Source organism: Anomaloglossus baeobatrachus, chromosome 7 (assembly GCF_048569485.1).
Source record: "Anomaloglossus baeobatrachus isolate aAnoBae1 chromosome 7, aAnoBae1.hap1, whole genome shotgun sequence".
In the NCBI taxonomy this organism is placed as follows: domain Eukaryota; kingdom Metazoa; phylum Chordata; class Amphibia; order Anura; family Aromobatidae; genus Anomaloglossus; species Anomaloglossus baeobatrachus.
Window position 1 is genome coordinate 295,608,407 of NC_134359.1, and position 15,581 is coordinate 295,623,987.

The 15,581-nt window shown below is 47.5% G+C and overlaps 2 protein-coding genes across 2 annotated transcripts; both read right to left on the reverse strand.

Annotated features, from left to right (window-relative positions):
* Positions 1–1,244: 1,244 nt before the first annotated feature.
* On the reverse strand, positions 1,245–5,116 carry LOC142246461 (nmrA-like family domain-containing protein 1). Its single transcript, XM_075319518.1, has 5 exons — positions 5,042–5,116; positions 3,858–4,096; positions 3,514–3,763; positions 2,364–2,554; positions 1,245–1,687 (listed from the first exon to the last, which is right to left on the reverse strand). The coding sequence occupies exons 1-5, from the start codon at positions 5,079–5,081 to the stop codon at positions 1,508–1,510; spliced, it is 900 nt and encodes a 299-aa protein (XP_075175633.1). The 5' UTR covers positions 5,082–5,116; the 3' UTR covers positions 1,245–1,507.
* A 5,338-nt stretch (positions 5,117–10,454) lies between these two features.
* LOC142245611 (nmrA-like family domain-containing protein 1) lies at positions 10,455–15,195 on the reverse strand. The gene is made up of 5 exons (XM_075318465.1): positions 15,083–15,195; positions 12,880–13,118; positions 12,536–12,785; positions 11,600–11,790; positions 10,455–10,917 (listed from the first exon to the last, which is right to left on the reverse strand). Exons 1-5 carry the CDS (start codon positions 15,120–15,122, stop codon positions 10,738–10,740), a joined length of 900 nt encoding a protein of 299 aa, XP_075174580.1. The 5' UTR covers positions 15,123–15,195; the 3' UTR covers positions 10,455–10,737.
* Between the last annotated feature and the right edge of the window lie 386 nt (positions 15,196–15,581).

The following is a 15,581-nucleotide window of genomic DNA, read 5'->3' on the forward strand; positions in this document are numbered from 1 at the left end:
AAGCCTCCATCTCCTCTCAAGGGGTGTGGTAAGAGAGTCTGGTTGCTAGGTGGCGTAGGCAAGAACAGGAGAGGAGGGGCAGTGAGTCGGTTAGAGCAGAACTCCATAGGGCTCAGTGAGGAGCAGACCTGTGGGGCTGTTGCTGTCTAACAGCGTCCGCGCAGTGACTACCGACGGGGGAGAACGGTCAACCAGGAGTGCTACCCGAAACCCATCTCAGCTAGAGAGAGAGCACGGAGGGGGAAGTAAGGAGACTGCTGGAGAGTACCAGGCCCAAACGGGCGGCAGATCCCGGAGCGGAGATAGATCCAACTTTCTTTTGCTAAACCTGCCGGTGTGGGGCTCTCAAAGCCCACGCCACAACACCACAAAAGCCGCAGCCACGTAGCCACAGTTAGGGCCCATAGGTCACAGGAGGCAAGAAGCTGGAGTGATCTGGCCCAGGCGACAAGCACACGGCAAACGAAGGGGAGAGAGGCTGCAGCATCTTCCCTGGGTGACCCCCATAGGGACTCAAAGTCGGGGTTACTCCAAACACAAAAAGGGCTAAGGAAGGCGAGTGGGTAGTCACCCTCATAAAGTCAGCCTGAAGGATACCTGGTTCATCTCAGCTACGCCCGGGCTACTCACCCTGCCATCAAATGTGAGTAAAGCCCTTGAAAGACAGTTCTGCCTGTGCGAGTCATTCTGCGACTTGTAGTACTACACATCTACACTGGACCCTGGGGCATGCCTCACTCTCAGGAGGCTACTACAACTGGCTGCACTCACCATCAGCCCCAGGCACCCCTAACCTGCAGTGGCGGTCCCCACTGACCGCAAATCTGAGAGTGGCGTCACGACAAACTACAAAGAAGGTTTCCTACCTGTGACCAGACAAGATCCAGCCGAGTGGAGTCCCTGAAGGTAATGCACCGACACAATACTTGTGGGGCTTCACAGCGGCCACCATGACCAGCTTTATTACCCATGGCAACCAATCCTCATTTCTAATGTTTCCATAGGTAACAGTTGTGGATACGCGGCCTTGTGATTCCCAGTAACCCGTGTTGGTCATTATGGACAACTCCACCACTGGCGGCCCATAGCAACCAGTTAGATTGCAGCTTTCATTTTCCAGCCGCCATTGAAGTGGAAAGGATTTCGACTGTTGCTATTGACAACACCTCACAGATGGGGATTCTCGGCCTTAGTTATAATAATGGAGTCAGAATTAGGAAATAATATTTTTTATTGAACACCATATAGAAATAGTCGCCCCCACAGGCTCCGGAGTGTTTCGCAGTAATGGTCCCAAGAACCGGCAGAACCAGAGGAACAGACGGTCTATAGCAGCCAATCAGGTTACAGCTTTCATTTTCTATAGCCCAGCTCAGAAGAGGGAGCTGAATTCTGATTGTTACCATAGCAACCAGTATCTTTAGTAGTCTCCACACTAGGTTTTCTATATCAGCCCCTATATTTCAGTATTTCACAGTCTTTTCTCCACCACACGTCATAAGTTCCTTCACAAGTCCTTAAACGCCTCCTTGTTCTCCTCCATCCATGGTTCAAAGGTCTTGGCCTTGGGGTTGAGCTTCTTGGTCATCGCCACGTCCCTGTCGGGCTTCTTGGTGTAAAAGCGGAACATGTTCGCCAGTTCTGCCGCTCCGGGGAAGGAGAGCCCCTCATAGGCTTCAGGGGTGATCTGCGGGTAAAATGCACAGTTAAGGGACATTGCACCACAGGCCTCAATATAACCTATTGCTCTGGTATCGTCCATCTTATGCAGATGAGGTAGTTAGCTCTTGGGCTGCAGGACAGTCAGCAGAACTATAAATGCAGCTCTGGTTTTCAGGTGGCATAGGACACCCCTTTCCCCTCCATGTCTAGTGTCAGGTACAAGATGGCTGCCTTGTTAATCACCCAGTCTTCATGGTGGAGGTGTCTCATTTGAGGGCAGAGCACAAGTGTAGAAGTGAGGGGGCAGTTTTGCACATAAATCAGACTACTCTCACCAGGGCAAAACTATGGGGCAGTGTCATCTGCGATTGACTTCTCCTGCCATAGCGACCCGAGAAATAGCAGCATGCTTTGTATGGCAGCGATTCTCGGTTCATGCACCCCCATACAAGTCTATGGGAGCATGTGAAACATTGCACTGCACTCACATCTGACCGCAGTGCAATGTACACAGCTGGGAGAAAGCGCTCCCTCTTCTCCGCAGCTGTGATACGATCGCATGGCCCTCGGCTGATGCTCGCAGCAGAGGATCAGTAGCATATCGCTTCTGAGGCTATGCACAAGTGGAACCGCACCCTTATATCTACACTTTCTACGGCCACATAAGCGTGATCCACCCCCGGAGAGGCCTCTGATCTCACCTTGGCGTCTTGGATGTCCTTGCCGGTGACTCTGGACATTATGGCCGCATACTGCTCCACCGTCAGCTTCTCCGTGCTGAGACCGATGTTCTTTCCTATGTATTCTGATGGAGACTTCAGGATGCTGACCACCACGCCGCCCAAGTCTTTGACGGACATCCCATCCAGGAGCACATCACCCATCGGGACCGCTGGAAGGAAGAAGGGGGTGGGGGAGAAATTAAAAAAAAAAAAAAAAAAAAATGTAATTAAACTGGAGATGACTGCAGACTGGACACAACTAACAAATCCTCAGCTGTAGGCTGTAAAACTTTGGATGTTGACAAGCATATGACTATTCAGATAATTTTAAGATCCATTATACTCCAGAGCTGCATTCATAATCCTATAGTTTTAAGTTGGAAATTTGGCTACAATAAATCACACTACTGCCCCCTACTGGTACTAAAGTATTCAGTGTCCAGGCATTTGGGTTAGGCCAGTTTCACACATCCTTTTTGCCGGTTTGGCGGATCCGGCGCGCTCCCATACAGTGAATACAGTACAATGACAGCGCAACAAGCGCCGGTCACATGCTGTCATGTGACCCGGAAGTTACAGCGCTGTCATTGTACTGTATTCACTGTACGGGAGCGCGCCGGATCCGCCAAAAAGAAGGATGTGTGAAACCGGCCTTACTCCCTGTACAAGTCTGAATGCTGCACTTGTGTGACTGGAGTATTCTATAATAGACAAATCCGGATGACCTTCTGGGTGTAAGAGGGTCCTGTATCCCTTTAACTAGAGAATCAGTCCAGAGGATACAATAGTCTTCCTCCTCCAGAAGAAGAAGGGCCCCAGCAGTCAAAACTATTTAAAAGGGTTAATTTAGTCCAGACCACAAGTCTTCAGTCACTCAGTGCGACATGCGAGAATTCATGTGAGATTTCCATACTTCCGGCCACATTCCAACTAGACCTCGCTCAATACACTTGCATTGTGAGGCCGCACAGGCTAGTTGGCACAGGACTGCATATATACAAGTCACATGCGCAGTTTAGATACAGGTAACGGGGGTTGGGGGGGGGGGGTTGGAACCTTAGTCATCTTCTAGAAGAAAGCCCATTTATGACACAATGGCAGGTCCTGTAAAAGACCCTGCTTCTTGTACCTAGTGAGTAGCCATCACCGTCCTTGTTCTTCTGGGGTTTGAAGAAGGTCAGCAGGTTCTCGTAGTAGCTGGGAAGCCGCACGCTGGTCATGGGGACCCCGATCTCACGGAAATATTCCTCAATTTCACCTTTCCCATCAAAGTGCAGCACCTCCAGCTTTCCCTCCGTCAGTTTCTTCACATTCTCCAGGCCACTGAAGACCACGATCTCCAGGGCGAGACGCTTGGAGATATCTGCAATCAGTTTACCCTGGAGAAAAACATAATATACATAACAGCCCTTACATGAACCAGGAGGCTCAGGATGAGCACCACATCATTCCATCCATCCATGGGGTCGTTACCTGTGTGACCTCCATCTCTTTGCTGAAATGCTCCCAGAAGTTGGTGACCAGGAACGCCCCATACGCTCCGCTCAGTGCGGCCTCCAGGCTCTTCTCATCGTCCAGATCCGCGGACACGACCTCCGCTCCGGCCTCCTTTAGCTTCGCAGCTGCCGGTTTGCTGGGGTCTCGAGTCACTGCCCTGACCTCAAAGCTGCCATCATCCAGGAGAGCGGCAGCGACCGACCCACCCTGAGCTCCTGGAGAGAGAAAGGACAAGACATGGCGGACATCAGCACCGCAGCCAAACTTCCCACCCAGGAGTCCGGGAAAGCCGAGTGACCACCTGCAAATATTCACCAGCAGCCCCGATCTAGCAGAGAACGCTGACCACCAAAATGGCACCAGAGGGCGCTCCAAGGGATTGATTTTCTTGTCATAAAAGTGGTTCTAACAGCGACTATTTGTACCTCATGTCCGTCCTCCCCTCCCCCTTCTTATGATTTCTCTTTTTGGAGGGAATGGGGTAGAATACACACACAAAGGCAACACCATTTTACAGGCCCCACTATATGTAAAAAAGCTTTGAAGATTTTTTTTTTTATTCAAGTGCTGCACAGGAATTAGCACAATATGGAAGGGGGGGGGGGGGGGGGGGGGGGGAGAGAGATATATATATATACACACACACACACACACACACACACACACACACACAGTCTAAAAAGTTGCACCCAGTAATCTAAGTGATACATCACTGGATTCAGGATCTCTGTCCTACAGTATACTGCTCGGAGATGAGGTAGCAAAACTCTGCTGACAGATTCCTTTTAAAGGCGTTAAGCAGGGGGGGGGGGGGGTCCCCAACATGTTACATAAGCCACAAGTTGCAGATTTTCTGCCCCATTTAGAGTATATGGTGAACATTTCTACATCAGATATTTCCATTGTGAAATACCACTACATGGAAAGTCGCCATCAGACGCACATTGCCCCCTGCATCAAGAGAATGGGTCAGCTGCCATATTAATGACAAACCCAGCCCTGGCCCCACAGCAAAGAGGAGAATCAAAGAGAAAAACATCAGGAAAATAATGGAATATAGTCAGGAGTGGGACGGGCACAGAATCCCCCCCACATCCAGACACCCCCAACTGCAGGGAAAGTTCCCCCAAACTTCAGCCCTTCCCCCTCCCTGCACTCACCTGTGGCTCCAAACACTACAATCACTTTCTTGTCAGCCATGGCCACTGCTGTAGACTGGAGGGTTCCTGCAGGTATACAGCCTGGACCAGTGTACAGAGGGTTATATACTGACGCCCCGGACCCTCCCCGCCCCTGGGCTGCGGCCAAATGTTATTATGATTCAGCACTACTTACAATAGGCAACCAGGAGCCCGGGGACCCTCAGAAAGTCAGACCCTTATCCCAAGACCCTATAACGCCCCCGCCATGTCCGCCGGGCAGTCAGCAGACAGGCATGAAGTCTCTGCGGCTTCTGTCATAACTCAGATTATCAGCTATAGTTTTTATGTTGCTTATATAGCTCTATTAATTCCACAGCCTCTTACAGATGTGATCTATTTCTATTCTTACTTGGTCCATGGACAATCCCTTTTAATTCACCTCCTTTTTCAATCACAGAGTCCTGAGTTGCAGCTGAAAATACGATTAAAACATAAAAGATCGTCCATGTCTCCTCCTAAACGTCCTGTGTCCGGCTGTAAGAGGACTGTCTGCAGCAGGAGCCTCTCCCCTCTGCCCCATCTACAGCAGGAGAACATGTGTGATGGCGACTCTTGGTCGTTCTCACTCAATAAAAGTCAGAAACTACAGACTAAGGGATTAAATTTGGAAATGTATGCGCTGCTAAATTATGAGCTGGTGGAGAATATATATCTATATATATGCGATCTTGGATTAGCGATGAAGAGTCTTTCAGTCACTGACAGCAAGCAGAGGTGTTGAAACGATGAGAGATTGAAAAACAAAACATTGACAATTGTACAGCGTTTTATTTTATACATTTAAAGGGCAACTCCAGCAGAATTAATAGAAAGCAGCGGCTCCTTTTTCTAGGACTGTCAACGGCGGATGCTGATTGGTTGAAGGTTTCCAGCAGCCAATCAGCACTCGGCTTGCAGGCGGCCATTGTGAATTTCGCAAGACTCCTCTTTCTATGGACAATCCTTGCCCTGAAGGTGCAGAGAATGAGATCACATGACCCGGGCGGCGGTGGCGGTGTAATCCGAGTATTGATGTGCGGTTTATAATCTCACTGTATATAATGGGCCGTGTAGTGCAGTAATCCTCCGCAGCCGCCAGCCTCATACAGGGGAGACATCATCCAAGAAAACCGCCACAGACTGTGTGAGCTCCACTACAAGGGCCCGTAATGCAGGGGGGCACTTAGTTTTTCCCTACATCACATGATTGTGTAAAGACAGCATCTGGATATAAAGGGCGTGCTGGGAGATTTCAGCTCTGAAGTCTGCAGAATTATGAATGCAGCTCTGAAGTATAAGTTTGAGCTCATATCTGAGTTGTGAATTCTGTTTTCTTTTGTTATAGGACAATGTACGTTATGTGGTGTTACACATGATGCTGCAGAATATCGCCCATACCCCAATTCCTAAACAGGCAGCACAGTATCAGACGGGCCGTGTACAGGACTCCCTGCAGTCGCGGTGGTATCACCCTCCTCCTGGTCGCAGTACTGGGGACACCCTGTAATGTCAGTAATGCTGGTGTCCTGCACTAATTTCACCTAAACAGAACAAACCTGCTGAGGGGAGAAAAACCTAACACATTCTGAGGAGAAGCCGGAAATATAGAAAAAAAAATGCAGAGGAGCAGAAATGATATATCATGTGACTGCCCGTTTGCAAATAAGTTGTGATCAGCAGAGGTTCGGGAACAGAGTTTGGGGGCTTCTATTCTCAGGCTGGAGAGGGCCATGGTTATTGGACCCTACCCAGCCTAAAATTAGCAGCCTGCAGTCACTCAGAATTGATGCATCCATTAAATGCGCCAATTTGTGCGCTTTACCCAGTTCATTCCGATTGCCCTGGAGCGGTGGCAATCGGCGTAATAAGGAGTTAATGACAGCTGTGATTTGTCCCAAAAAAAAAAAGAAAAAGAAAACCCAGCTGCCATCAAGACTGTGGTTAGTAATGGGTAGAGGTCTTTGAGATCCTCCCTTTACTAATCGTTGAAGTAAAAATAAAACTGCATTTTGGTGCGATGTAGCCAAAAGCCAGCCCCCTCTTCCCCCCTCCGCAGAGATGGGGCATTTTTTTGTGTGTGTGATTTGCTTGTGGTATTTGAGGATGGAAAATGTCTGTCTAGCCCGAGCCTTAATCTGCAGATGTAGAGGGAATTGTACATGGACTGGCCATTTCCTAACCAGCGTTTCTCACCCCGGATGTGGAAAGGAGAGGAGCTGCGCAACGTCTTAGTGTTTCCGTCCTTCATTATTGCCAAATTTTCTGTTTGCTGTCAGTGAATAAAAACTCATCGTAATCATGTCCTCCACCCATAGGGCTTATCCCTCTAATGCCCCAGGACACAATGCTATATCCATACCCTCCCTACGATAGAGTAGTGTCAATTGAAAGGTTCAAATGTAAAAAAAAGAAAATAAAAAAATTTCCCCCCCCGTATAGCATTGTGTGTAAGGGGGAGATTTACCAAAATGTCAATTATTCTGTATCCTAAAATGTCGCATCTCCACCCAAAAGTACAAAGTGATCAAAAAGTCTAAAATTTACCCCAAAATGTTACTAATAAAATCTTCATCATCCCGCAAAGAAAAATTAAAATAAAGTTCACAGCTCAGACTGGGGGGGAGGGGGGGACCCTATCCGAAATTTGATAAAATTAAAGGCAATCTTACACTAACAACATTGGTTCCTGCAGCTTCTTGTTTACATCTCTGCAACAATGACATCACATGTATCCACATGACCGCTGCAGCCAGTCACGAGTGTCAGCAGCCAGATGGTGTCATACTTCCTAACTTTTGAAGAATAGAGGGACAAATTCTGCGGCACACTCAGTCAAGTTTTGACCATGCCCTTAGCCACACCCATTTGGCAGTAAGGGGCATTCAGCAGATCCCCAGACTGTTCATTCATAGCAGCCTGAGCGTTGTCAGTTATATAATCATCACTTCACACATGCTGCTTTGTGTCCATAAGGCAGTGTTCACACGTTGCATGAATCCTCTGGGGTTTTTTTTGTTTCTGCACCAAACTACACAACAATCGGCTGATTATTCCATTTGCTGCATGTTTTGCCTTTTCCATTATTTCATGCATTTTTAGTACAGAATCTTTGATTCTGCACTGGTCTCCATGCGTTTGTTTTTTGATGCTCCACATAGAAGTCTCTAGACTGAAGGGGAAGGGAAAAAAAAAAAAAGTTCAGCTGCATCTTCATAAAATCACATCCACTTTGCTTGGACAGTTAAATGGCTGAATTAGTTTAAAAAAAAAAAAATAAATAAAAGTTAAAAATCCAGCTTCGCATTTGCAACAAGTATGTATCAAATGTCATAAAAATAAATCCCCTCTGCAAACAGGATTGTTAATGTGCTTGTGGTGCGGATACCTGCCAAAAAAATAAATAACCCCACAGCCTTTACACTGTGTGAACACAACCTCTTTTTTTTTTTTAATGGGCTTAATAGAAAAGAAAATAATTGTGCCATTTAGTGATCCCATAAATAATCTGATTGCCACTGTTATTCCGATTACAGAGACAATATGTCCATGTTATTTGCTGATTTTTAGAAAATAAAGCTCATTCAAAATTGTTCTTATTTCTTAATTTTATTAGGAAGAATAAAAAAATTATATATATATATATATATATATATATATATATATATATATATATATAAAATTAGATATAGATCTGTCTTCCTCTCCTAGAATCCAGGACATAGATGCTGCTCTGTACAATGGATCTGTGTAATCTGCTGCATTGCACCTTGAACTATACCAAATCCTTCCTCTGACATCACCACGTCCTGTGGCTGAACAGCTAGAACATGTTTGAAACTTGCTGGTTTGACTCTAGGGGCAGGGGAAATTATTTATGCATTTGCAATTTTTCCCTCATTTCTTTAGTAGTTTTATGGGGGGGGGGGGGGGAGTGACTTTAGCTACATCGCTGCTGAGGCACGACTTGCTAGCGATGTCGCTGTGTGTGACATCCAGCAACAACCTGGCCCCTGCTGTGAGGTCGCCAGTTGTTGCTGCTGAATGTCCTGGGCCATTTTTTAGTTGTTGCGCTCCCGCTGTGAAGCGCACATCGTTGTGTGTGACAGCGACAGAGCAACAACTAAATGTGCAGTGAGCCGGCTTCTGCGGACGCTGGTAACGAAAGGTAAATATCGGGTAACCAAGGGAAGATCTTCTTTGTTACTCGATGTTTACCAGCGTCCACAGAAGCCGGCTGTCTGCACACAGAGTACACATCGGGTAATTAACCCGATGTGTACTGTGGCTAGGTGTGCAGGGAGCCAGCGGTGTGCGCTGGTAACCAAGGTAAATATTGTGTTGGTTACCCGATATTTACCTTAGTTACCAAGCACAGCATACTTCCACGTGTAGCGACGCTCCAGCGATCCCTGCCAGGTCAGGTTGCTGGTGGGATCGCTGGAGCGTCGCTTAGTGTGACATCTCACCAGCGACCTCCTAGTAACTTACCAGCAATCCCTATCAGGTTGTATTGTTGTTGGGATCGCTGGTAAGTTGTTTAGTGTGACTGGGCCTTTGGAGCTGCTGCCTATGGGCAATGAGTTCATGAGTTTGGAATGGCGGTATTTATTCAGAGGAGCTGAGACAAGAGCTGTGAACAGTGGGAGGTGAGAGGCCATTGCTGCAGGGCAGTAAATTACTATTATGGATGACATTTGTTGTTTCCCCTTTTATCAGGTTACTCATTTTTAAGCTCCTGCTATTTCCCTTCTAAATTTTGCCAGCTTAACCCTTGTGACTTGCTCAGGCCACGTCCCAGTTGTGGCCACGGATCCTTGTAATTGTGAACGTGATGTCATAGGAGGTTAAAGCATTAACCCAGTAACGATCTGAAGCCCCCGCACGTTGTGTTCATTAATGTGTCATAATGGGGTTGTTCCACTGACCATACAGGATGTGGGAGGAGGACATATTGCACGTGTGTGAATGGCGTCTTACTGCACATTAGTGACCACCGCTCCAGTCACTGAGCTGCAGCGCGGCCCTTTATTTTCCCCACCATTAGTGGGTTTTACACCCCCCCCCCCCTCCTCTCTGACCTCCATTAGGGGTTTGTAGAAAAATCATGACTTGGCCACCATGACCAGCTTTATTACCCATGGCAACCAATCCTCATTTCTAGTGTTTCCATAGGTAACAGTTGTGGATACGCGGCCTTGTGATTCCCAGTAACCCGTGTTGGTCATTATGGACAACTCCACCACTGGCGGCCCATAGCAACCAGTTAGATTGCAGCTTTCATTTTCCAGCCGCCATTGAAGTGGAAAGGATTTCGACTGTTGCTATTGACAACACCTCACAGATGGGGATTCTCGGCCTTAGTTATAATAATGAGTCAGAATTTAGGAAATTATATTTTATTGAACACCATATAGAAATAGTTGCCCCCCCACAGGCTCCGGAGCGTTTCGCAGTAATGGTCCCAAGAACCGGCAGAACCAGAGGAACAGACGGTCTATAGCAGCCAATCAGGTTACAGCTTTCATTTTCTATAGCCCAGCTCAGAAGAGGGAGCTGAATTCTGATTGTTACCATAGCAACCAGTATCTTTAGTAGTCTCCACACTAGTTTTTCTATATCAGCCCCTATATTTCAGTATTTCACAGTCTTTTCTCCACCACATGTCATAAGTTCCTTCACAAGTCCTTAAACGCCTCCTTGTTCTCCTCCATCCATGGCTCAAAGGTCTTGGCCTTGGGGTTGAGCTTCTTGGTCATCGCCACGTCCCTGTCGGGCTTCTTGGTGTAAAAGCGGAACATGTTCGCCAGTTCTGCCGCTCCGGGGAAGGAGAGCCCCTCATAGGCTTCAGGGGTGATCTGCGGGTAAAATGCACAGTTAAGGGACATTGCACCACAGGCCTCAATATAACCTATTGCTCTGGTATCGTCCATCTTATGCAGATGAGGTAGTTGGTTTTTGGGCTGCAGAACAGTCAGCAGAACTATAAATGCAGCTCTGGTTTTCAGTCAGCATAGGACACCCCTTTCCCCTCCATGTCTAGTGTCAGGTACAAGATGGCTGCCTTGTTAATCACCCAGTCTTCATGGTGGAGGTGTCTCATTTGAGGGCAGAGCACAAGTGTAGAAGTGAGGGGGCAGTTTTGCACATAAATCAGACTACACTCTCACCAGGGCAAAACTATGGGGCCGTGTCATCTGCGATTGATTTCTCCTGCCATAGCGACCCAAGAAATTAATAGCAGCATGCTTTGTATGGCAGCGATTCTCGGTTCATGCACCCCCATACAAGTCTATGGGAGCATGTGAAACATTGCACTGCGGTCAGATGTGAGTGCAGTGCAATGTACACAGATGGGAGAAAGCGCTCCCTCTTCTCCGCAGCTGTGATACGATCGCATGGCCCTCGGCTGATGCTCGCAGCAGAGGATCAGTAGCATATCGCTTCTGAGGCTATGCGCAAGTGGAACCGCACCCTTATATCTACACTTTCTACGGCCACATAAGCGTGATCCACCCCCGGAGAGGCCTCTGATCTCACCTTGGCGTCTTTGATGTCCTTGCCGGTGGCTCTGGACATTATGGCCGCATACTGCTCCACCGTCAGCTTCTCCGTGCTGAGACCGATGTTCTTTCCTATGTATTCTGATGGAGACTTCAGGATGCTGACCACCACGCCGCCCAAGTCTTTGACGGACATCCCATCCAGGAGCACATCACCCATCGGGACCGCTGGAAGGAAGAAAGGGGTGGGGGAGAAAATTAAAACAAAAAATGTAATTAAACTGGAGATGACTGCAGACTGGACACAACTGTAACAAATCCTCAGCTGTAGGCTGTAAAACTTTGGATGTTGACAAGCATATGACTATTCAGATAATTTTAAGATCCATTATACTCCAGAGCTGCATTCATAATCCTGTAGTTTTAAGTTGGAAATTTGGCTACAATAAATCACATTACTGCCCCCTACTGGTACTAAAGTATTCAGTGTCCAGGTATTGGGTTACTCCCTGTACAAGTCTGAATGCTGCACTTGTGTGACTGGAGTATTCTATAATAGACAAATCCGGATGACCTTCTGGGTGTAAGAGGGTCCTGTATCCCTTTAACTAGAGCATCAGTCCAGAGGATACAATAGTCTTCCTCCTCCAGAAGAGTAAGGGCCCCAGCAGTCAAAACTATTTAAAAGGGTTAATTTAGACCAGACCACAAGTCTTCAGTCACTCAGTGCGACATGCGAGAATTCATGTGGGATTTCCATACTTCCGGCCACATTCCAACTAGACCTCGCTCAATACACTTGCATTGTGAGGCCGCACAGGCTAGTTGGCACAGGACTGCATATATGCAAATCACATGCGCAGTTTAGATACAGGTAACGGGGGGGGGGGGGGGGGGAACCTTAGTCATCTTCTAGAAGAAAGCCCATTTATGAAACAATGGCAGGTCCTGTAAAAGACCCTGCTTCTTGTACCTAGTGAGTAGCCATCACCGTCCTTGTTCTTCTGGGGCTTGAAGAAGGTCAGCAGGTTCTCGTAGTAGCTGGGAAGCCGCACGCTGGTCATGGGGACCCCGATCTCACGGAAATATTCCTCAATTTCACCTTTCCCATCAAAGTGCAGCACCTCCAGCTTTCCCTCCGTCAGTTTCTTCACATTCTCCAGGCCGCTGAAGACCACGATCTCCAGGGCGAGACGCTTGGAGATATCTGCAATAAGTTTACCCTGGAGAAAAAGATAATATACATAACAGCCCTTACATGAACCAGGAGGCTCAGGATGATCACCACATCATTCTATCCATCCATGGGGTCGTTACCTGTGTGACCTCTTTCTCTTTGCTGAAATGCTCCCAGAAGTTGGTGACCAGGAACGCCCCATACGCTCCGCTCAGTGCGGCCTCCAGGCTCTTCTCATCGTCCAGATCCGCGGACACGACCTCCGCTCCGGCCTCCTTTAGCTTCGCAGCTGCCGGTTTGCTGGGGTCTCGAGTCACTGCCCTGACCTCAAAGCTGCCATCATCCAGGAGAGCGGCAGCGACCGACCCACCCTGAGCTCCTGGAGAGAGAAAGGACAAGACATGGCGGACATCAGCACCGCAGCCAAACTCCCCACCCAGGAGTCCGGGAAAGCTGAGCGACAACCCGCAAATATTCCCCAGCAGCCCCGATCTAGTGGAGACAACACAGACCACCAAAACACCACCAGAGGGCGCTCCAAGGGATAATGGTTCTAACAGAGACTTTATTATTTGTGACTCATGAATTATTTTGCTTATTAAGTAAGGCCCTGTGCACACTGAGCTTTTGGGTGCAGATTTGGTGCAGTTTTTGTTCATAACCTTCATGCAGTCTTTCCCCAGAAAAATCTGAGAAATCTGAAGTGCTGTGCGCACATTGCTTCTTTTTTCCTTACAGATTTTGCTGCAGATTTTCTGTAGCAGAAACAAGTGTGTGACTTTTCTGCAGATCCCTGCGTTTTACCATTGATAGTTTAAAAAAGTAAAATTAAAAAAAATGCAGGGACAAATGCACCAAAACCGAAATTACATGCATTTTTATTTCTGCGTTATTTCAGCCAGAGGTGAGTTTCTGCTTAAACAAATCCGCAGTGTGCACAGGGCCTGAAGACTTTTAGCCAATTCATGACTTACACATTTTCAAAATGTTATTTGTGCCATAATACTGCAGGATCAGAGCGGAGAGAAGAAAGGTTTTGGCTAGAAGATTTACAATGTCTCTTTTTGGAGGGAGTGGAGGACTGACACTCACACTATATGCAAAACAGCTTTGAGGATTTTTTTTTTTGGGGGGGGGGGGTTTAACCATTCAAGTGCTGCACAGGAATTAACACAACATGGAGTGGGATAGAATGAACACCAACCATCAAGATGTTACTAACATCTAAGACCACCATAGCTGGCAGACCACAAAGAAAGCTCATCACAACCAGCGGGGTTAAAGAGTGCGCTGCCTTTTATAACCATCCAGATGCTACAGTCATTAATCCTGCAACATCTAAGGGGGTTAATCAGCTACAACCCATGCTGCTATGGCTGATCAGCTGTAGTCCACGCCTGCTTTACCAGTCAGGGGTTATATATGGGGAAGGGGGGGTCACTAAATTATACAACTAACGTGGTTTCTAACTTAAATTGCCTTGACAATCAAAATATCATGACCTGTCAACAGGTTTTTGCTATGTTGTTATCTGAAGACATACTGCAAGGGTTAAAACTGTCCAGGGATGCCTGTATTGTCAAGGGCCAATTTATTTAAGCAGTAAGACCCTTATTGCAGGACTGCAAAAAGCAAATCCAGCATGCCCCCTGCCCTGACACCTCACTGTCAATGCACTCTATGGAGAACCTGGTGTGGGCAGCTCTGCTACATCTAAAAAGTCAGAACAGTTGCACCCAGTAATCTCAGTGATACCTCATTGGATTCAGGGTCTCTGCCTACATCATGCTCTTTTGAGATAAGGCTAGTTTCACACTTGCGCTATTTTGACGCAAACGGAATCCGTCACTAATGTAGTACAGTTCATTTATTTACAGTGGAAGCGCATTACTATGGCTATCCCTTTAAGTGGTTAAACAGCAGGGGTCCTCCCGTATGTTATATAAGCCACAAGTTGCAGACTCCCTGCCCCATTTAGAGGATCAGGGGTAATTTCTGCAGATATTTCCATTATGAAATTCCACCAGGATACACACATTGCCTCCAGCATTAAACCTGTGGGACGGCTGCCATATAATGACAAACCCAGACCTGGCCCCACAGCGGAGCAGAGAAACTGGGGAAAGCATCCGGAAAAGAATGCAACTGCTTGTAGTTTACACATAAAAGGACTAGATATAGATGGGGGTTGTAGTGCAGCAGAGCCTTACTGCATGTATATAGGGGATATATGAGGGAGTATACAGCAGGTGCACCTCTACAGTCAGATGAGGGGGACAGGCACAGAATCCCCCCCACATCCAGACACCCCCAAACTTCAGCCCTTCCCCTCCCTGCACTCACCTGTGGCTCCAAACACTACAATCACTTTCCTGTCAGCCATGGCCACTGCTGTAGACTGGAGGGTTCCTGCAGGTATACAGCCCGGCCCAGTGTAGAGAGGGTTATATACTGACGCCCCGGACCCTCCCCGCCCCTGGGCTGCGGCCAAGTGTCATTATGACTCAGCACTACTCACAATAGGCAACCAGGAGGCCGGGGACCCTCAGAAAGTCAGCCCCTTATCCCAAGACCCTATAACGCCCCCGCCATGTCCGCCGGGCAGTCAGCAGACAGGCATGAAGTCTCTGCGGCTTCTGTCATAACTCAGATTATCAGCCAAAAAGGAAATTCCATCACCCAACTGTTCATCCTGAGCCTCCTGATTCATGAATAGAAGAGACGGGCAGCAGGGAGCAGTCCACTATGTAATGAATAAAGATTTGCAACTGGAATATTTCATTCATTGAGATCTAGGATGTGGTGATTTACTATTCCCTTTATTTTTTTTGAGCAGTGTATA

Coding starts and splice junctions, on each gene's coding strand:
- LOC142245611 (XM_075318465.1), bottom strand. CDS start 15,122: ATGGCTGACAGGAAAGTGATTGTAGTGTTTGGAGCCACAG. Junction 12,786..12,879: donor AAGAGAAAGAGGTCACACAG/GTAACGACCCCA, acceptor CTTTTTCTCCAG/GGTAAACTTATTGCAGATAT. Junction 11,791..12,535: donor CGGTGATGGCTACTCACTAG/GTACAAGAAGCA, acceptor TCTTCCTTCCAG/CGGTCCCGATGGGTGATGTG.
- LOC142246461 (XM_075319518.1), bottom strand. CDS start 5,081: ATGGCTGACAAGAAAGTGATTGTAGTGTTTGGAGCCACAG. Junction 4,097..5,041: donor TGTAGTGTTTGGAGCCACAG/GTGAGTGCAGGG, acceptor TTCTCTCTCCAG/GAGCTCAGGGTGGGTCGGTC. Junction 2,555..3,513: donor CGGTGATGGCTACTCACTAG/GTACAAGAAGCA, acceptor TCTTCCTTCCAG/CGGTCCCGATGGGTGATGTG.